The following is a 21,922-nucleotide window of genomic DNA, read 5'->3' on the forward strand; positions in this document are numbered from 1 at the left end:
GCAAAATTGTAGTCCTTTTTCAGACAAGTTTGATTTTGATTCTAGCATTAAAGTAGCTTAAAAAAAAAAAAAGCACAAATAACACAGGGCTTTACTTGTGCTCATAATTCTTGTTCACCTTCCTTCATGTTTCCTCGTTTTAAAAGGGTCCTCGGAGGCAAGCCATGAAGGAGCTGTCAACTGATTTGGCTAAATACCAGCGATGGCTCATTAAAAACAAGATGAAGGCTTTCTATGCACCAGTGCATGCAGAGGATTTGAGGGATGGTGGACAGTACTTAATGCAGGTGTACCTCTCTTCCTTTTTCTTAATGAAAACAGGGACTTCTAATATCAAAAAACAAAAAAAAAACAGAAATGTTTTTACACTTTGCTGAAGTATTTTCATTATGTAAGGTTATCTTAAACTCTTCAAAGCTGTATTTTCTGCTTGAAATAAATAATTGAACCTTTACTAGTGTCAGTAACACAATTTTAAATGTATTATGTTCTTCTTAGGCTGCTGGATTGGGTAGAATGAGACCTAACACTCTTGTTGTTGGATTTAAGAAAAACTGGCGACAAAGTGACATGAGAGATGTTGAAACCTACATTAATTTGTTCCAGTAAGTAGAAAATGCAGAGAGGTTGCATTTGTGTTCCATTTCAGTACGTTTCTTAAAAAGTGAAAGAACTTCTACCCCAACGTCTTTGTTGCATAAGCTTTCCTCCTGTGTTTCAGATAGACTCGTCTATACTGCAATACAGAAAAGCTAGGTTTTTTTCCTGGTACAGGAATTATATGACCAACTCTTAATAGCTTTAGCAGACCCGATTTCCACATAACTCCTTCTGCCTCCAGAAGGAGTTGTGGCAGTAGTCTGAGATTTAACAATTCCTGTCTTCAGTGAAGGAAGTAGTGTCTTATGTGTCTGTTAAATTCATTAGACCATATTTTCTGTTGAAAGTGGGGGTTTTCTTACCTTTTTTTCCTCTGTGCAGATTAGGTGTAGAAAATGAATCAAGTGTTGGGCTGCAGCTTTCCCTCTTATAAGTAAGATACTTAGAGCAGATGCACTGCACTGACACCAAAAGTAAAAAGTAGCTAAAAGGTGGAAGAGAAAAGAAATCTGTCTGTACTTTCGGTAGTACTGAAAAGTAGACCAGTTGTGTCTGAAAATAATATTGACTGCTACTACTAACATTTTGGAAAAACATTTACGTAGATATTTCTTTCTGTTTTCCTAACACACTGTTAAACCTGTTTCATCTGTATTTTGCACTCATTTACTATGCTTTTAAAAGAAAGATGGGAAAGGGATTACAGGCAGATTCTAGAAAAGGAAAAAGCACACCCACTCAGTCTTCCAGTTTCTTTAAAAAAAAAAAAAAAAAAAAAAGTAGGAGTACAAAATAGATTGGAAAATAAGGCAGTATGTTGGTGAGTTCTTGGGTTTGCTTTTTTCTTTATTATTTACTTTGAAATGTCTTGTACTGGGAGAACTTTCATGTCCAACCCTCTGATTCTCTGTGTGATTCTCTGCATCACACAGAGAAACCTCGGGAGACAGTAACTGCAAGGCAAGTGTGTTTTCAGAAAATTTCTGGAAAATTGAATGTTTCTAAGATGCCCAATGCAGTACCATAGAGATCTGAAAAATTAAATAATGGGTGAAACTACTTAAATTTATCTCAGTTTCTTGCATTTGCTATAAAAATGTTGATACTTGAAACACGTTTCTTTAGAAGTAGTGAAACTTAATGAGAAGTGTTGAGTGAAATCTTGTAGAATTCCTCTGTGGGAAAAGCATAGGAGTTATCTGAATTAGTTGTAATGAGTTGTTGTAATTTAAAGACTGATGAATGGATAAAGCGAACAATATGATATGATTAATTTTATATTAGATTAGTCCTAAATCTCTGGGCATTCTTTTTGTTCTTCATTTCACTTAGACTTTAATTCTGATTATTAGTCAGTCTTTTTTTTCTACAATAATTAAGATTCCTTTTTTAGTTTCCAGTCTTTATAAGAGTGAGTTTCTTCCCCATCACATACAATGGAAATGAGTATCTAGTAGCTGTTCTCATTATAACTTACAACTTCATAGATTGCTTTTAATACCCAAATGTTTTGGAAGTTCATAACTATCAGGAAGATCTCAAGATAAATCCCTTCTTTGATGCCTCACTTTGCAGCATCACTTACATTTTCCAGTTCATCTTGTCATCATCTGTGTGGAACTTGAACGGCCTGTTACTCTTTTATCATTGTTCTATATAGGACAGAGTCAGAGGAAAGGTAGTAAATAACCTTTCCGTGTGTTCCTTTGGAATTGAAACTGAAATTGTAACAAATGTATGATTTGGGAGTTTAAATGGCAACATTTAATCATTAATATTTGTCTACAGAGGGCATGTAAAGTAGACTTTCTGGGAAAGAAGAGGTAAAATGTTTTGTTGTTTTCTTTTTAGTGATGCCTTTGACATTCAGTATGGTGTGGTTGTCATCCGCCTAAAGGAGGGTTTAGACATTTCTCACCTTCAGGGGCAAGGTAAGATTTTGTTTCCTGTCATTATTAGCTGTTACTGCTTTTAAAACCATTTTCTGAAAATACTAAATGAAGGTAGTTTATCTAAAAAAAAAAAAAAAAAAAAAAAAAAAAAGTGAAAGAAGGCAAGACTCCTGCACCAGTCTTTTCATAGAACAAAAGCCATTGAAATGAGTGAGCCTGAAATGTGCAATAAAAATAACCCATGTTCAGCAACAGAATTTGCTTTTCTGTGCATTTCAACTATCTGTATTTGTAAGTTGTTGCTTTCAAAGGAATTATATTTTTACTGAAATGATTTGAGGAACAAAATCAGCATTAAGTATTTCTAGATTTGGGCTGCCTGATCAGGTAGTGTGAGTCACGTGTCTCTCCCTTCTTCAGTGCTCCCTTTGCCACTACATACTTTAGAGACCACAACTGCAGTCTGTTGGGTTTCGAAATGTGTCAGGAAGGTGCTAGTACCCACTGAGACAAATAAGTTTGCTTTAACTCTGGCAGTAACCAGACAGCTCCACTGAAGCGAAGTGTGGGGGGGAAAAAAAAAGGAGCATTTTGTTTCGGGACCTGGTGTGAAGATAAACTTCCAGTTGGAATTAGAGTTTACAATCTTTTTTTGCATGTAAAATGTTTCATGAAACACATTTTTCCCCTTTTTGATTGTCAGGAAAAGGAACCTCAATGTGAGATGAAACCAGTAGTTTAACTCCATTAATATAATGGCAGAAAACGCAGTGCTTTTTTGGTGTGTTTCAAACTTAAGGCATCTTGTCAACGTTATGTTTACACTATCTGGATTTTTGTGCTTGCTAGTAACTGATACCAAAACCCAATATTTCTAAGAGGATTTTCCCCTTGTGGGGAACTTTACCTCAATGTGAAATATTTCTAGCCAGCAGTTATATTTAGCTCCCACTTTCAAATTCTATTTATGCTAGAGGTACTGTCATTATAGTGCTAAACATTTGCAAATAAAAAAAACAAGCCCCATAATGTAAATGGTAATTAGTACAAAATGAAACTTGTACTTCCTCAATGTTAAGTAGCTCTGTTTGATGTTTAGCCTTTGGTAATGCATTCAGAACTCAAAATCTCTTGGAAGTAGAGACTCAAGCTCTGTTCAGAGCTCTGTTCAGAGCAGGTACCTCTTTGTACTCAGAAGCTGTTCATTTGTGGTGGAGGTTTATTTTTGTTTTTGGTTTCCCTCTTTGCTATAGCATGACAGTGGCAGTGGAGTTGAGCTGTTTAGCTAAATGCAAATCATCTCAGTATAGGCACGTACCTCCATCTTCTACCATCTAGGACAAGTCAGTGGTTTATAATGTGTTTCTTTGCTTTCCCAAAGAAGAGTTACTGTCATCCCAAGAAAAATCTCCGTGTTCCAAGGATGTCATAGTAAAGGTGGATTATAGCAAGAAGTCTGAGACAGACACTTCTGTAGCTTTTGTTCCATCGTCTAGTGAGAGAACTCCTGCTCTACATAAAGGTAACTAGTTAAGGTAGCTAATTGCTAGTTAGCAGTGAAATTTGAGTTCTCATTCTTTCTCTCATTACCTCTTCAGTCCCTCTCTCCTCCTATTTTGTTGTATCTGTGAAAGAGAAGTTGTCATGGTTTTTGGGGCGCTGATGTCTAATAGCTCAAACACTTTGCTTTAGAGACTACAAGTATGTGAATCATATTTTTATGACATAAGTAAAACAGATGATGGGCTGTGACCAACAGTACCTTTTTTGTTTTCTTAGTTAATTGAGTGCCAATAAAAGTTGTTGGGAATCAGGCCTCACAGATAGTTGTTAGTAATGTGGTTTTTAAGGCTGGTGAATTCACAGTGATGGTTTTCACCTCAGGCTTGAATATTTTATGATCTGCATGTTAACCAACACAAATGATCCAGAATACCTGACATAACAATAACCAACCTTCCTCTTTTGCAAGTAAAACTTTGGATTGACTAAACTATTGAGAAATACGATTAAGTTACTATTATGTTCAAATACCTATTATTTTAGGACATGGTAGACCAAACCTGTGTGCTTTTCTTTGTATGAAAATTCACTTCATTTTGCATTTTTCTTTTCTTTGCTTTTTTTTATGCACTTGTACTGTTTTCATTAACATCACAAAGGATATTAACCTTTTTATTTTGTATCTTTAAAAATCTTCCAGAGGAGGACGAGGATGGAAAGACTCCAACACAACCACTGTTGAAAAAAGGCAGGCATTTTTCACCTTTTTGTTAAATCATACTTTCACATTGTTAATTTCAGTTTTCCTTTTGTACTTCATCCTGCACATATATTTGAAAGACAGGAAAATATCAGCCATACAAGCTCAATTTGTTTCTTCATATTTGCTCTGGAACGTGCTTCATCTATAGGGATTAAGTGTGTTCAGGAGCCTGCTAAGTTATTTATGTCTTAGGTATTTGAGTCCTCATTTGATTTTGGGCACAGTATAAGTATTAATGATGTAGTGGAAGTGCCTCATTGGTCTATTCAGTCATCTTCTAAAGCTATAATTGTTGCTTTTTTCTGATTTGTTCAGTAGTTTGCAAAGCAAGGGATAATGCAGCCAGTCTGTGAGATTAACATCTGAAATACTGTGAAGTAGTCATTCAAATAAACAGCATTTTCAGAGGTGAATTTTCACCTGGTTTGTTTCAGATGCTTTTAAGTGCAGGTTTTTAATCTTACCTAAGAAGCACGTTATCCTATTTGATGTTTCCTTCAGAATTTCAACATCCAGAAACCCTTGTTTTAATAACATACTGAGATTACATCTTAAACCACAAGATGGCAGTTTGGAGGAACAGTGTGTAGTAAAGTAGGATACTAATAAGTCAGTTACAGATGTACTCTAAACTTCAGAATAAAATAAGGACTGAGGAATGTTCAAATTCCTTGTTAAAACTAGTCTCTTAACTAAGCAGAGGGAGTTAATTTGACTTTATCTTTTTAGTTGTTACTTAAAATACATTTTCATGTATTAATGTAATTGAAAAAGCCAGTGTTGTCATCTTCTCAGTAAATCCAGTCTCTTCATTGCAAAAAATAAACTGCTTTGTGCTTTAGAGCCTAGCACACATTAAATTACTTTTTGCAGGTGACTTTGACATCTAGAACCAGCTTTTCTTTTGTCCACTTGAAGGAAGAAGAATTTGAGGAAAGATCAGTCCTGAGCATCAGGGCCCAAGAGAACGGCATGGAGCTGTGTGAGGGAGGGGCAGGGAAAGGGTCTGCACCAGAGGGCGGTGGGCACGGCCCTGATCTGCTGCAGCTCAAGGGACGTTTGTGTTTGGGTGGTCATTTGTGGAGCCAGGATTTGGACTTGATGATCCCTGTGAGTCCTTTCCAACTCAGGATAATCTGTGAAGAGTTGGTGTTTCCTTGTGAATTAGCATGTCAATGAATTTCAGAGAAATATTGTCACATGCAAGAGGTAGCAACAGTGTATCGCTTAATGCCCTGAATGTATGTGTGAAATGTAATTGTCCAGGCAAACAAGCATATCAAGATCTTGCAATCCTTTGTCAAATGTCTGCTAAATGATTAAGAGATTGAAGTTTTAACTACTGAAATTAGGATTTTACAGGCTCCCTAAATGTAGATCAGTTTCTATCAATTCAGTTCAATTTTGCAGCTTGGGGGATAATAGTTTAAGTAAAAAACATAGGGAGTCTGCAAAATATTAAGATCTTATTTGATTTTTGACATTATTAACCATAATACTTAAAAATGAACACTCTTTTTTTTTTTCTAGATTCAAAGAGCCCGTCTTCTCCTTTAAATTTGGCTGACCAAAGGCTTCTTGATGCTAGTAGTCAGTTTCAGAAGAAACAGGGCAAAAGCAATATTGATGTCTGGTGGCTCTTTGATGATGGAGGTGATGTACTTCGTATTTTAAAACTGTTGAAAAGAATTATTAAAGCGAAGTGATTTAAAACTTACTCTTAATAAATACTTTTCAGATGGTATATGTACAAGCTACTGTTAAATTCTCATATGAAACTGTACTTTCTGACACATTCCTAAATTCTGATCAAAATGCAGGTTTGACACTATTGATTCCGTATCTTATTACAACCAAGAAAAAATGGAAAGAGTGTAAGATAAGAGTGTTCATTGGTGGAAAAATAAACAGGATTGATCATGACAGGAGAGCGTAAGTTTACCTTCAAAATTTTCATTTCAAATGCTTGAAGAATAAGTGAGACTCTTCTTAGTAGCTTTTTAAGTTGTTTTTTATCAGAGGTGTAACCATATTCTATTTCTCCTCTCCATAAAAATGTTCCACTGCCACTAAATAGCATTAAGCAAGTTGCTTCAAAATAAAATATTACTTCTACAGCAGTCTGGCAGTAACATTTTCTCTAGTTTCTAACTAAAGAACTTCCTGGGAGAGCTTGAAGAGAGACTTAAAGGGAAAAGTTCTTATGTTTAAAAACAGTTTGCTGTTCGTTTCTTAGCAGTATGCCGGGTTTATAGCAATACTAGTCAGACAATTTCATGTTTAAGTTGCCTTTTTGAAAAAGTGTATTTATTACCAAATACTTACCTGTTTACCCTGGGGAAAAATCTGAATATACATTAAGGCTTTTTTTTGGTACAGGATGGCTACCCTGCTCAGCAAGTTTCGGATAGACTTCTCAGACATTATGGTTCTTGGGGATATTAATACTAAGCCAAAGAAAGAAAAGTAAGTCTCAGAAAAACCCAGCTTGTTTTTGAGTTCTTAATCTATTTCATGAATAGAATAGAGTTGTTTCCAACATAATAAATGTCAGAAAGAAGGCAGTATGGCATCTGGTGCCTTACAGAAATCTAAAAAGTAAACTAAAGAAAAACTCTTGCATCTAAGAACAGACCATTTCTTATTCTTCGGATCTCCAGCACTTAGGGCATTACATTAAACTTGAAGTTGTCCAGTTGCTAGAAATCTGGAAAAATCTTTAAAAAAAGAAATACTTGCAAAAATGTGAATTGTTAGTCTTACTGGGTGCTTAGTTAAATGTCATGAAACTTCATCTTCAAATAGTCTGATCTGTTTTTCCTTTAATTTTAGATTAGCTTGGATTTGTAACTTACCTAATTATGATCATGTATGTGAAAACTGATTTTCAAGATAAAAAAAAAAAAATACAAATTATGTGGAATATATCAAGTATCTAAAATGGTAGAGCTTTAGAGTACTCCTAGTGCTCTAGTATGTTTGTCTTGATTCTTGGGATTCCAGTACTGTAAAATGTGTAAATCAAGAGGCAGTGTATAAAAAATTGAGACTGTAGAATTTCATGCAAACATTTTTATTTCATGGAAGTGTTTAATAAGCTCTTTCTTCTGCAATCATTTTTCTTCTCTCTTTGAGAACATTCTCTACAATAAATCCAAAAGCTTATTAAAGAATCCAATTTAAGTTAACAGTATCTGTAAATTAAGTAGAAAGAATATTTATACAGTGCTGAAAACGTTAGAGGTAACAGAATACTGTTAATGGGGTCTGAGTTCCAATTTGACTGCGTGGATGCTTAGGTGTAAGTACGTTCTGATATTACTATATATCCTAAATAGTGGTTTTGAACTTTCTGTACTGTAATTTTCAACCATAGAAGCTGGTAATGTCTTGTTCTTTATATTTAAAAAAAAAAATTGACGTTTTTTAATTCATTGGATGTAACACATACTTTTCAGTGTCCTCTGCTAAACTTTTCATTGATGTTCTGACTTCTCATGTCATAAGCTGCAGATATTCAAAGATAAGTTACATTTTGTAACATGCAGCAGCCTTACTTTACTATTGAAGTATCATAATGTGGGTGGAGAAAGTAGGATAATTGTAAATCACCCTAAAAAAGTTGGGTGCTAATGCTAAGTCAGGGCCTGAATTAGTGATTGAACACCTGGTGGGAAGGCAGGGCTGACCCAGTGAAGTTCAGGTGCATGCAGTGCTCCTGAGTGACTGGAAGGGGTGGATGCTGGCCTCATTTAAGGTTTGGCAGTGAAGAGGAGGGTATTTCTCCTAGGAGATCCCTGTCTATCTGAGGCCTTCTAAAGGTAAGCAGCCCTTAATTTCTGTGTCCACGGCTGCTGCATTTGGGCTCATTCTCATTTGCTGCAACAAAAGACTTTGCCACCCCGCTATTATCGCAGTTATTTCCATCCCATTGTAGCATTACAGTAATCTGCTTTAAGTAGAAATCAATACCCTTCTGGCCTTCAGAAAGCTTTCTTTTGAAGCTGTTGATACAACATCCAAGTAGTTTCAAAATGACAGCTTATATTCTTGAAAAATAAAAACTAACAAAGAGGAAACAAAATTTCACTGCTTATTTGCAGTTGAATGCCACTTTTAGGCTGTTACAGGAAGATGAAAAGAGCAGAATGAGAACAAAGCTGAAGCCCTAGTGACACTAGCATGAGACCTGATAGTAGTTTAGGGCTTTTTTGTTTGTGACCTGTAAATTCATCTTCAAACTTAATAGTTTCTTCCAAATTCTAGCTTAGAAAGTGTACAGTAACTAGTCATCAGCTTTGGAATAACCGTAGTAAAATTCTTTAGTAAAACTCGTTAGTTTCTTTTAAACTGTCTAAAACTACATTTGCACCCAGAAAACAGTGAAAGTCACTAATTGAAGTTAAACTGCAGTATCTGCTTTTACCTTAATTGTGACATATATAAGTAGCTGATTCCATATTGCAAGTACAGACAGTTTGCTCAGGTTTTACATGTCAATCAAACTTTGTCTAATAGTGTGAAAGTCATTTTTGACACAGTAGTGCCATGTCTGTTTTAATGACTGTTCTCTTGATGTTACAGTATTGCAGCTTTTGAAGAAATGATAGAGCCTTTCAGACTTCATGAAGATGATAAAGAGCAAGAGCTTGCAGATAAGATGAAGGAGGATGAACCGTGGAGGATAACAGATAATGAACTTGAGCTTTATAAAACAAAGGTTCTGTATTCTTCAGCATGTTGTATTAAACACCAAGAAACTTTATGTTCTACTGTATTTGTGCACATAATGCCAGCTGGCTAATTATTGCTGTTTTGTGTTTCTGTAGTTGCTTTCATGAGTAACTACTAGAAAGCATCTAAATCCAATGGGGGGGATCACTTATAGTTAAAAAAAAAAAAAGTGCATTTTATGATTGTGGGCCTGAACCATTGCATTTTTTTTTTTTTTTAGTTGAGCCAAGTCTGCCCTTCAGTGCTTCATTATTTAAAAAAAAAAAAAAAGCAAACACTACCTACCTAGTTGTGGTTTTAGTGGATGTTTAAAGATGTGATGGTTTTTCTCAAGTGGTTGTGCACTGTACACTCCAGAAAGATTCCTTTTCCAGAGCTTCTGTGGAGGAGACTTCAGCTGCATCTTATAACAGGATGCAGACACAGACAAGAATCTGAAGACAGACTGATTAAAATTTCAGTGTTTGGAAGCTCTTAAAGATGTACCACCCATAATTTTATTTTCTGCTTCCTGAATTTTTTTCAACTTCTCTGAGGATTTGCAATGGAGAATAAATGGGAATGATAGGTCATGCTGCACTGCAAGTGTAAAAAAGCAAGGATTTAAACAACATGTAGATATAGATTGACTGGCAGCTTATGGCAGGACCTAGTAACTGTGTATTACAAAGATACTCGAGGAAAAAACTTACTAGTTTTCTTGTAGATGCTTTGCTGTCCCTCATAACTTACCTGCAAAACCTTTTTAACAAGATCATAGCAGTAACTTATCCATTTCCTCCTGATAGCTTATTTGTTACTGCAGCTAGCAGGCCAGGAAGAGACTTCAGCTGAGCTGAGAACAGCAAAACTATAAGAAGTAGCTAATAATGAATGTTTTTTGCAAGTTAGTTGACAGAAAAGAGATCTGCAGATGACTGTGAGTACAAGCTAAGAAAGAGAATGGCAATAGGAAGAATGAGAGGAACATCTTCAGCAGAAGATGTTAAGAAAGAACAGAGTGATAAAAAAGGAAGTACGTTCCTAAAGATCAGGATCACTTCTGAAATGCCTCCTTGCTCTGAGTGTACAAGATACCTTGTACAAACCTTGAGAGCACAAGGGCTCTTGCTTCCAGGACCTTTGGAGGATGATACTATTAGTAGAAAATCTGTATTGAAGTTGGCTTTTGTGGTACTTGGTTTAAGTTTTCACATTTTCTCAACCTAAGTCTTAGAGTCATAGATATTTAAGGGAAGTGAAATGGGTGCCAAACTGAACAGAAAGTACATGCTTATATAATGCTTAAATAATTCATACCAAAGAATTATTATAACTTATCGGTTTTGAAATGAACATTTTTTAACTTCTAGAAGATCTCTTCCTAACAAATTTCATTTTTGTTACAGACTTATCGGCAGATCAGACTAAATGAGTTGCTCAAAGAACACTCAAGTACAGCTAATGTAATTGTAATGTAAGTAAATGATTTTTACTGTTATTTTAATTCTAATTAATATAGAATTCTAATATGAACTATAAGTATATGTAAATACAGGTTGGGAAAAATGCCAAGGCATAAGATTGAATTATAGAAATAATCAAGAAGATACCAATGCTGGAAATATTTCAGAACACTTTAGAATTATGGACCTAGACTGCAAAAATAAGCTTTTTTGTCTTCCAAAACTCCCAAATTTTTCTTTACAGGGCTGCTCTCAATGAGCTCTTCTCCCAGTCTGTGCCTGGATCTGGGATTGTCCCAACCAAGTGCAGCGCCTTATACCTGTCTATCTTGAACCTCAACTTCTTTTATGAAGTTAACTGCATTATTGAGCAGCAGGTCCATTAATACTTCACCTCTAATTGTTCTGTTCCCTACCTGGAAATTGACCTTGGCAGATGCCAGGAGTATCCTGGGTTGCTTTATCTCACCATATTGCTTTCTGAGCAGATATCTGCATGGTTGAAGTCCTCCATCAGCATGAGAGCCTGTGAATGTGATGCTTCTTGTAGTTGTAGCTGAAGCAAGACTATCACGTCCACAAGCTCCCCTTGATCAGGTGACCTACAATAGACCTGACCATCAGAAGTCCATTTTGAGCTGGTCCCTAATTTAACCCACTAGCTCTCAACCTGTTCATGGCTGTTTGAGAGGCCATATTCTCTGCATTCCATGCACTTCTTAACATGAACAGCAACTCCTCTGCCTGTTGTGCCCTGCCTATAGCTTCTGAAACAGAATTTGTGAACCTCAGTACAGTATTCCTGTGGTGTAATTTGTCCCACTGTGTTTCTGTGACAGCAGTTAAGTCAGAGGTTTCTAATTGCACCTTGGGTTCCATCTTACCTGCTTATCTTCCAAGCTATATGTGTTGGTGTAGAGACACTAAAGCTACCTTCTTAGAGAGCCCCTCCCCTAATTTCTTTGGGACAAGTATTTTTTTTTTTTCCCTGCTGCTTTCTAATGTTTCAGTGTTCCCTGGCTCTTCTTTGCCACACAAGTATATCCTCTTTCTTTTCAAGTCTAGTTTAACTTCTGCTGGTCAGTGCAGTCAGCTTGCTGTCCAGAGCACTGTTGCCCTACCTGGGCAGTAGGTTTTGTCCCATCCATTGTCAACATGACTAGTCTCTGGAAGGAGTCCAAGAAAATAGAATCCAAAGCTGTGAGAATGGCACCATCTGCACAGCTGTTTGTTCATGGCCCATTTGCCTCCTCCTACCAGGGTCCCACTCTCCAACTGGGATGACAGACAAAGAACACTACCTGTGCTCCTTATCCCTTCAAAATCTTTCCAAGGGCCATAAAATTTCTTCCAATATTAAGTAATATCCTTGTGGCAGCCTAATGTGATCTACTTTGAGAAAGTAAGAGTGGATAGTAGTCCTCTGGCTTTATTCTACCAGATAGTAGCTTGATATCATTCATGTGGTCTCCTGGCAGACAGCAAACCTCTCTGGAGAGACTGTCTGGATGGCAAATGGCTGCCTCACTGCCTCTTGGTGAGAAATCCCCATTTACTAAAATGCTTTGCCATGTTTTGGTGGCACCGGTTCTAATACTGGTCCTTGGTTAGATTGCTTGTGGTACCACATTAAGGTAAAGTTAGAACAGGGCAAGTAGACTTAAAGTAGTTGTTTGAAGGAAAATATTATGGTGGTAGTTTGAAGGAAAATAGTATGGATATTTTGGAATGCCTGTGAGAAGGCTGCACCAATGTAGGATCATTTTAAAAAAAAAAAAAAAAAAAACTTTTTAAAATTTTAAAATCCGGAGTAGTAGTTCTCCTAACTAAGAAGAATTCCCCATTAAGCTACTTGAATACTGAATAGTGGTAGAAGGCCAAAAGTGAGGTGTGGATAGAGCCTGTTGTTGATTAACTTACTGAATTCTGAGGGGAAAAAAAAAGCAAAAACTTGCGAGGTTAGGAAATCTGTCTTAACCTCTTTGCAGAATTGTACTTTCATTGTATATGATAAATGTGTTGTTTTGGTTTGTTTGTTTTTCCCTAATGTGAACTTCAGGAGTCTGCCAGTTGCACGAAAAGGTGCAGTTTCTAGTGCACTCTACATGGCCTGGTTAGAAGCTCTTTCGAAAGATCTGCCACCAATTCTTCTTGTTCGTGGGAATCATCAGAGCGTTCTTACCTTCTATTCCTAAGATACTGCTCATGAGACAGCTGTAAGGACATGGTACTTAAGTGCCCTAGGAAGAGTGACTGATGTGGTCTATAGATTATTAACATCACAAAGGCAAAAAGTGACTCTTCTTTCACTATTTCACTGACTTGAAAGCACACAAGGAAAGTCAATGTATTTCTAAAGTTGTGACATCTTCAGTTTTATTCTATATTTTCTGTAATTTAATCTTGCTTAATGGGGGAGGATTCCTTGTTAGACTGAAGAACAAGGCAAGCTTTTTGTTTGCTATTTGAATAGCAGCAATAAAAGTGGTTTATTTTTAATCAATGAAAGGATTATAGATTTATAAAAGCCTTTTAGCCTTGAGGTGCCTTCTGAAATTAACCAAATCTCATCCATACATCCTACTTTGTAAATTTATATAGAATGTCAAAATCTGCCTTCAACTAAGACTTTAGATCAGACTTTCTTTAGTTTTTAGTCTCTTCCATATTACAATAAAAATGAATGCTGCTTTTTAGTCTTCCATTGAGTTATTAGTTCTTAGTACTGTATGTTTTCTATTGTCAGAAAGTTTTGTTGATTTTTTTTTTTTTATTATTATTATTACTATTATATCTGTTAGACTTTAAATAAAAGCAAGAATTGAGGCAGGTCAGTTGAACAAAGACAAATCCTTGATGTTGTCTGGACTTTGTTTTACTTTAACTGTTACAAAATTTAGCTCTGTTCCAAAATAAAACTGCTGTCAGAGAGAATCCTATTTCTCAAATTTGACATTGTGCTCTTTTTTGGCATTAGTCTGAAATACACAGCTATAAAGTTAGCTAGTGGTGGCAAAGGATGCTGTATAAATCCATAGTTCTAGTATGAAACAATTCATCTTATGGACTAAGGCCATTCATCTCCTTAAAATTGGAAGAAAGGACCTGTCCTAGTTCCTGGCCTATTGATGTTTTGGTGTCACTTAGAACTTATTTTGAAACAAAACTCAACTTAAGGCTTAAATGGGGATAATATGAGCAATGTGATGCTATCTAACAGAAAACAGTAAACACTATGTGGAATCTTGCTATCCAAAACAAAAACAAACAAACAAACAAACAAAAGCTAATGTTCTCTTGCATTTCTCTATAAATGGTTAAAAGGACCACTAGTTACTAGGGGGAGATGTTTTTAGTCAATTCATTCAGTTGTCAGAAAATATACCTAGTCTTATTAAAATATACTCAGGTTTGATCATCTGCCAGGTTAGATTTTTTCCATACATTCTACTTTATACATTTTATATGTTCAATCAAGAAACTGCCAATCTTGTGTGCCCTCTCGTTGTGTATTTTGACAACTTCATATTTTAGTCTACTATGTGAACACCTACACAAGAAATTACACTTGGGCCTTTATATGGAGGTTAGTAATGTGAGCTGTTTTTTAAATTCCTATGTATTTTGGATAGAAAGGATTGCCTAAAAACATTTCACAAGCTTTTGATATTAGTGTTGGATGTGCTAAGAGATCAGTTTACCAATGCTTCAGTGACTTTAATTTAAGGATGCACAGAAAAGTTGTATTATGCTAAATACAAGATCAAATTAAAATGTAACTGTTCCTTTTGGAGAATAAAACAATTAGTCATTGTGTGGCAACATAAAGCTTCGAGTTATGATTCAAGATAAAAATATACATGTATTCTACACAGTGCAGTATACACTGTCAATTTCTTGGTGAACTACGAAGATGTTTCCATTATTTCCATCAATTGGATTTAAGTCTATTCAATCATTTTGCCTAAACAAGAACTTGCATGTATTGCTGCTAAGTGTGAGATAACTGATGCCAGCATGAACCCAGCTTCTTACAGTAAAAATTATGATAAGACAGTTTGCAGTAGAAGTTCTACTTCCTTCTAAGTGAGGGGTGGGTATCAAAATTAATTAATTACAGGTTTCATTATGGTTTTTGGGAAACATGAATGTCACATTGTGAGTATGGAATCATTGCCATGTTTCTTCTTGTTTTGTGGGTTTTGCTCTTTTGAACAGACAGTAAGGCATAGACTTAGTGCTGCTATCTTTAAAAAAAAAAAAAAAAAAAAAAAAAAAGAATTGTGCACAGGTACACTTATTTAAAAGGTTTTTTGCCCATTCAGGAAATCATTGCTTGTGATCTGTAACACAGAAACCAAATGAAGTGTGTGTATACATGCATATATGTGTATAAAATTATATAAAATATATCTAAATATGCATATGGGGATAGTTAGGATGATGTCTGTGAAATACTGTAGGATGCTTTTCACATATGCACTCTCAGAAGTCCACTAACGCTAGGCATGAGGTCAACTTCCAAGAAACTTCAGTAGTTAATAGTGATTGTTAGCAACAAATGTTAGTGGCAGTCACTCCTGCTTTGATTTTGACGCCAAATTTAGTTAAGTTCCAATCGTGGTTAATTACTTGAAAAATGAAATATCACTGACACAGAAATTCATACTTTCTATAGGTTAGGTTTCTTTGTATGGATTTAGAAAGACAGCTGGAGAAAATCAATTATTTATTTGCTCACTCTGTGTTTGTATTTAGGTTTCCTTTTACATACATTCTTTTTGTATGCTTTTCTGACATTGCATATTTAAAAATAACTGAAAATAATTTAAAGATTTGAGCGTTTGTGGGTAATGACCCACTTGGTTTGAAGATGTAATATTTGATACTGTACTGTAACTGTCACACACAAATGCTTTTCTAATGTTTTAATGTAACTATTGCAGTTAATACTTTGTACCATGGGGATGTCACTGCAATAAAAGGAAGTGAATTCAATACAACTGAGTTGTCTAACAAGTAGCAAATCGTGTTCATAATTTAACTGATTAACTTCTAATAGTATTTTCTGCTTATTGTATGCATCTGCTATTTCTTTTATTGTGGAATTTGCGTAGGATCGTTACACAGATGTCATTCTGTTGTGCAGCATAGGTTGACAAATGCTTATTTGTGGATGGAATGCTTGCCACTGCCTAGAGAGTTGGTTCCATACGAAAAATAATCCCAAGGCATCTCATGACATACCAGACACTGGACTAATCTGCAGTATGTGGTATATTTAAGCTGGAATGTAACCATTTCAAAATCTGTTTCTGTTACCTATGTAATATGTGAAGGAAAAACTTCTCTCATACTGATAGCACACTAGGATACAAGGAAATGTAACTTCAAAGCACAATTAGAAACGGCACGTACATAGAGCCACTGAAGAACTGTTTAACCTTATCCATTGTGATGTCTCATAGGATAGCTGGATGACTGCAGTTTTGAAGGTTAACCTGTAGTAATAATTTCAAACCACTTATCTATGTCCTTAATTTAGTAAATGCATTTTCATATCTATTTAAATGTAGGCCACAGGATTAAAACTTGGAGAAAGGAAAATCTTGTTTAACCTAAACTGTCATTGCCTCTAATCTGCCTTATATGCAGGTAAAGAGGTAAAGAATAAGGTACGTATTGGCTTTCCGAAGTTGATTTATGTGATGAAGAAATTGTTATTTACATAAGCATATACTAGCTGTACTCACAGGTAAACAGCTTCGCTGAAGGAAAATGGGATCAAAGGTGATTCAGCTGCTAAGCAGTGAGAACACATGATGCACAATCACAGAATGGTTGGGTTGGAGGGACCTTAAAGGCTCCCCAACCCTGTGCTGTGGGCAGGGCTGCCCCATGCTATCTGAGGCTGTCCAAGGCTCCATCCAACCTGGCCTTGAGTGCTGCCAAGGATGGAGCACCACAGCTTCTCTGGGCAGCTGTGCCAAGGAGATGCTGAATGGAGAACAGATGGTCTCTTGCTTCAGTACTGCTGCCTTGATTCATTTTTGGATGAAAACATCTGGATCTGGATTTTGGGGTGTTTAGCAGTGCATTATCATGTCTCTTGTTATGCTGCCTGTTGACAGCATGCAGTAGTTTTCAGGTTTAAGACAGGTTTAGTTTCAGGTTTAGTTTGCCTTTCTTTAGAAGGGAGAGGAGCAAGGTGGTGGAAATGATCACTGTTAACTTCTGAACCAGAATGTTAAAGCAGCAGTAAATGCCTCTTAAAGCAAAAGGGGGGTGACGTTTCTGTTAAAACGTAAGATGCTCTGAGCTCCTTCCCTCCAAAGAGCTACGTTCTGCCGCAAGCTCAACGGCTGCTAAATGTTCCCTCATGCACAAGATCTGTCGTGAGATAGATGAACTTTGTAGTATAAGCCCTCAAAGTTCAGGGGTTGGTGTGCTTCGTAGCAGACACAAGCACTTGCCAACGTAACACCAGTATTTTGCTGGAAAAGTATTGACTTCAGCGCCGTGCCTGTTTGTATACTCTGGTGTTTGCTAATGCACAGTGTTGTGTACTGGAAGTGTATTTTTACTGTGTTTTTGTAAAACCTTGCAAAGTATGGTACTAACAGTGCCCAATAGCATTTGCATCCACGTGCAAGAGGAGGAAGGCTGCGCGTTCCCACCCCCTGGGGACTTGGAAAACTGGCTGTGGATCCAGTTCTGGTGGGGAATTTAGGGTCAGGGTACCTCTTCTCTAGTCCTTCAGTTTCCATATAATAATAAAGAAAAAATGATGATTTCAAATCTACTGATCCTGTTTGTAATGGAAGGAAGATGTTTTCTCTGACTAATTTGTGAAAAATTCAAACTATAGTAACACATGGTGGCACTGTTGTCTTTCAGGTAATGAACAAAACTGCACTGTCAGACAAATACACTGTTTTACACTGTTCCTGTTATTCTACGGGCTAAATGACTCACTACTTTCAATAAATTTGATGTATATCACCATAATGGAACTTCTTTGCAATACATATTTCATAATTCTGACTGAACTGGGCAAGAAGAGTAGACAAGTTGTTTATTTTTTGTTTTCCTTTTGTTGTCAAGGTACTGTTTCTGTTACAAAGAATGTACCAGTCTACATGCAGGTACTGCTTGTTGATTTTGAGTAGCCTCTAGCACACAGCCACCATTTCACAAAATGCAGTGACATCCATTTTTCATAGTTATTTTCATCTGTGTTAACTAGTGAGCCAAGATAATAAAAGCTCTGGTTGGAAAAGACCCTTGAAACACAGTGAGTAGTTTGACTGATGTTCAATTTCATTTCAGAGATATCTATAATGTTTTCATCAGATATTGTTGCTTCATACATAACAAGCAAGACAAATATCCATTGCCCTCTAGTAGTGTAATCCCCAAAACAGCATTCCCTATTTGAAGGAGCGTGGAGGCAGAATTGTGCAACATTTGGCATTTTCAAGCTTATTAAGTTTGAGAATATCACTCTTTTGAAATGCTTTGTGGTTAATAATAAACCTTGGGATGCCTGTCAGCAATTAATTTTGTCTCCGCAAAGCAGATGGGGAAAGGGAGTCGTAAGTGAAGGATTTCCACAGCTCTTGGGGAAAATTAGAGAGCTGAGATTAGTCTTGATGTGTCCTCACTCATTTGATCATCTGCAAATTACAAGGGTCTCAAATAATTCCTTGCTATTACTGTTACAAATAGCACAGATTATGAATTGTAGCAAAAAAAACCCAAAAACAAAAAAACACCCCATGCAACAAAACTACATGAAGCAGAGGGTGGAATGTATTTATAGAAGGATGTTCCTGGTAATGTGGTGTACGATGAATTTGCTGTTCTATTTATGCAGGATATGATGAGCAGTGGGTATATATATATAAAAAAAAAAAAAAACAAAACAGGACAAACAGACATTAAGTGCAAAAATAAAAGCTCAAGAGTAAAGCATCATTGCTTGTTGTAAAACAGTAATTTAAGCATCAGTAACCTACAAATCATAGGTCATAGTTTCTGCCAAGCAGAGCCTGCACCTCAAAGGAAATTCTGTTTTATGGAGCTGACCAACAACAGCCATTCATGTTATTAACACATGAAATCAGGGCTAACCGCAGAGCAGTGTGGGCTCCCCCATGGGATTTTGGCTAACCTCATATAGAATTACATTTTATCTTTGATTGCATGGTTGAGTGTTGCTAATTGTAAGTTTATTCTCATTAAAATCTTTGTGTATCCTTCGACTAGCAGTGGTACAAGGGCTGCTCTGAAAGTAATGCCTCCTATTTTATGATGCTGGCTCGCAGTGTCGGAGGCAGATGTTGGTAGTACAGCAGAGTTACTTGCCACCAGTATCCCACTACGTGTTGTTGCTGTGGGACAGATGGCAGCAGAGGGGCAGTCTGACAGAATGGCAGCTGACGCAGAAGCATGCATGAAGCAGTGGTGTGTCATTGAATTCCTCCATGTGGAAGCAATGGCACCCACTGATATTTATAGGTTGCTTGCTGAACTTTCATGGAGACCAAACAGTGGATGTCAGCACATATGAAGATAATTTTCAGTATTGATACGCTTTAGCTATATTGTATATTTTGTGTGTGGCCTGAGACAACTCTTTGTTCAGCATGGCCAAGGCAAACCAAAAGTTTTGACACTTGTGCTCTATGTCATAAAAGTATATTAGGAAGAAAGCACATATATTTTTAATTAAATTATGAAGAGAGAAAAAGAAAAAAAAAAGTGGGACATTCGACCATGTTTTGTGAAGTCGATCAGTCAGGGGTTGCTCAGCAAGCTCTCGAAGTGTTCCTCAGGGATGTTTGATGAAATCTTATTCTTCCTGTGCTTCATCCTTGGAAACAGTTGTCCACGAATGTCTTTCCTTTTCCTTTTCCTTTTCCTTTTCCTTTTCCTTTTCCTTTTCCTTTTCCTTTTCCTTTTCCTTTTCCTTTTCCTTTTCCTTTTCCTTTTCCTTTTCCTTTTCCTTTTCCTTTTCCTTTTCCTTTTCCTTTTCCTTTTCCTTTTCCTTTTCCTTTTCCCTTTCCCTTTCCTTTTCCTTTTCCTTTTCCTTTTCCTTTTCCTTTTCCTTTTCCTTTCCTTTCTTTTTTTTCTTTTCTTTCTTTCCCCTCTCTTCCCCCAGGATACTTACAGGAATAAGGCACGGTTGTGAAGCAGGACTTATCTCTCAGGCGAGAGAGGACTTATAAAGTCTGGTAAAGAGCCACAGTCAAATTTTTGAGTTAATATCTGATTGCAACATCATGCATTTGCAAATTGGCAGGTTTTACTGAAATTGGAGTCACAAATAATAAAAAGATATTGGTGCTTTTTTTTCAGAAGTCCTAAAACCAGTGTATCAACAATGCATACAATTATTTGCCGTCGCAGTTATTGAGTTATTTTCTGTCATAGTATATAGTTTTTAACTCAAACCAGGAGTTCTACTTTGTGTTGTTTTTTGTTTTCTTTTATTCTCTCCCACATCACGCTGGGAAGGTGTGAGCAAGGAGATCTGTAGTGCTGAATGCAGCTGGATTAATTCACAACCATATCACACTGTTCTGCGTGCTGCTTTGTAAGCAGAACTGTAGAGTTCAGCTATAAGGATTTTAAGTGAACTATTCTTTCAGAGATGTAATGGCAACTGCACCAACGCCCCCACTAAAAGCCTCAGGGAGGGCAGCAGTGCTGGGCATGGAGAGGAGGAGACGGTGTGTCTAGTGAGGGCTGTTCAAATGTGGAGGAGCCATAAGCCACCATTTCATATGGCTGCACAGTGAGGAAGCTTGTAATCTCACTGTTCTGTGCCTGATGATAACTGCAGCGGCACCTGTTAACAGGCTGGTAACCCGGCAAGGGTGGAGCCAGCACTGCTGGCTATAGAGCAGAGCTGATAAGTCACATTCTGTTAAGACTGAGGTCCTAGAACTACATGCTAGTGCACGGGACTCTGGCTGCAGTGAGTGCCAGAGGCTGGCACTACGATACAGTTGCCATCACAGAAATATGGTGGAGTGACTGACATAGCTGGAGTGCTGTAACGGATGGCTACCAACTTTTCAAAAGAGAGAGGCAGGGCAGGCGGTGGTGTAGCCCTCTGTGTTAAGGAAGAATGTGACTGTATGGGAATTAATGATGGTGATGATAAGGCTGAGAGCTTCAGGGTCAGAATAAAAGCTAAGGCCAATAAGGCTGACATTACTGTGGGAGTCTGCTACAGGGCACCCAAGCAGGATGAAGAGGTGGATAAGGTGCTTTATAGACGGTTGGGTGAGGTCTCGAGATCTCTAGCCCTTGTTCTCATGGGGGATTTCAACTTCCCAGACCTGCTGGAATTATAATACAGCAGAAAGGGAACAGTCCCAGAGGTTCCTAGAGTGTGTGGAAGATAACTTCCTGACACAGCTGGTGAAGGAGCCAACAAGGGGAAGCACACTCATGGACCTGCTGTTTGTTAACAGAGAAGGTCTTGTGGGTATATAAAGGTTGGAGGCCATCTGGGACAAAGTGATCATGTGATGATAGATTTTTCAGTCCTTCAACCATGGAGGGGAGTCAGCAGAACTGCCACCTTGAACTTCCAGAGGGCAGACTTTGGTCTCTTTCAGACCATGGTTGAGAGAGTCCTTTGGGAGGTAGTTCTGGAGGACATGGGAGACCAGGAAGGCTCAGAAAACTTTGAGTAAGTTATTTTAAAGGTGCAGGAGCTGGCCATCCCGAGGTCACAGAAGATGAGCCGATGGGCAAGGAGACCAGTCTGGCTGTACAGAGACTTTTTTTAGAACTCAGAAACAAAAGGAAAGTTTATGGTCTTTGGAAGAGGGGGTTAGCAACTTAGGAGAATTACAAGTACGTAGTGAAGTAATGCATGAGAAAGTCAGAAAAGCCAAAGCCCAGCTAGAATTGAACTTGGCCACTAAGGTAAATGGCAACAATAAATATTTCTGTAAATACATCAACAG

At 37.1% G+C, this 21,922-nt stretch overlaps 1 protein-coding gene across 3 annotated transcripts in view; it reads left to right on the forward strand.

Moving 5' to 3' along the window:
* Positions 1-15,940, forward strand: part of SLC12A2 (solute carrier family 12 member 2) — a 52,757-nt gene extending 36,817 nt beyond the window's left edge. Inside the window, exons 17-27 of one of the 3 annotated variants that reach the window (XM_052701077.1) lie at positions 147-287; positions 499-605; positions 2,452-2,531; positions 3,874-4,014; positions 4,696-4,743; positions 6,289-6,411; positions 6,579-6,690; positions 7,138-7,224; positions 9,343-9,478; positions 10,881-10,948; positions 12,997-15,940. In XM_052701077.1, coding sequence (XP_052557037.1) covers positions 147-287; positions 499-605; positions 2,452-2,531; positions 3,874-4,014; positions 4,696-4,743; positions 6,289-6,411; positions 6,579-6,690; positions 7,138-7,224; positions 9,343-9,478; positions 10,881-10,948; positions 12,997-13,132 — 1,179 coding nt within the window. In that variant the 3' untranslated portion in view covers positions 13,133-15,940. The remainder of the gene's footprint in view (positions 1-146; positions 288-498; positions 606-2,451; positions 2,532-3,873; positions 4,015-4,695; positions 4,744-6,288; positions 6,412-6,578; positions 6,691-7,137; positions 7,225-9,342; positions 9,479-10,880; positions 10,949-12,996) is intronic. The other 2 variants (XM_052701078.1, XM_052701079.1) reach the window with 2 other exon arrangements.
* Positions 15,941-21,922: the final 5,982 nt, after the last annotated feature.

Source organism: Tympanuchus pallidicinctus, unplaced genomic scaffold (assembly GCF_026119805.1).
Source record: "Tympanuchus pallidicinctus isolate F22 unplaced genomic scaffold, pur_lepc_1.0 scaffold4, whole genome shotgun sequence".
NCBI classification, from domain to species: Eukaryota; Metazoa; Chordata; class Aves; order Galliformes; family Phasianidae; genus Tympanuchus; species Tympanuchus pallidicinctus.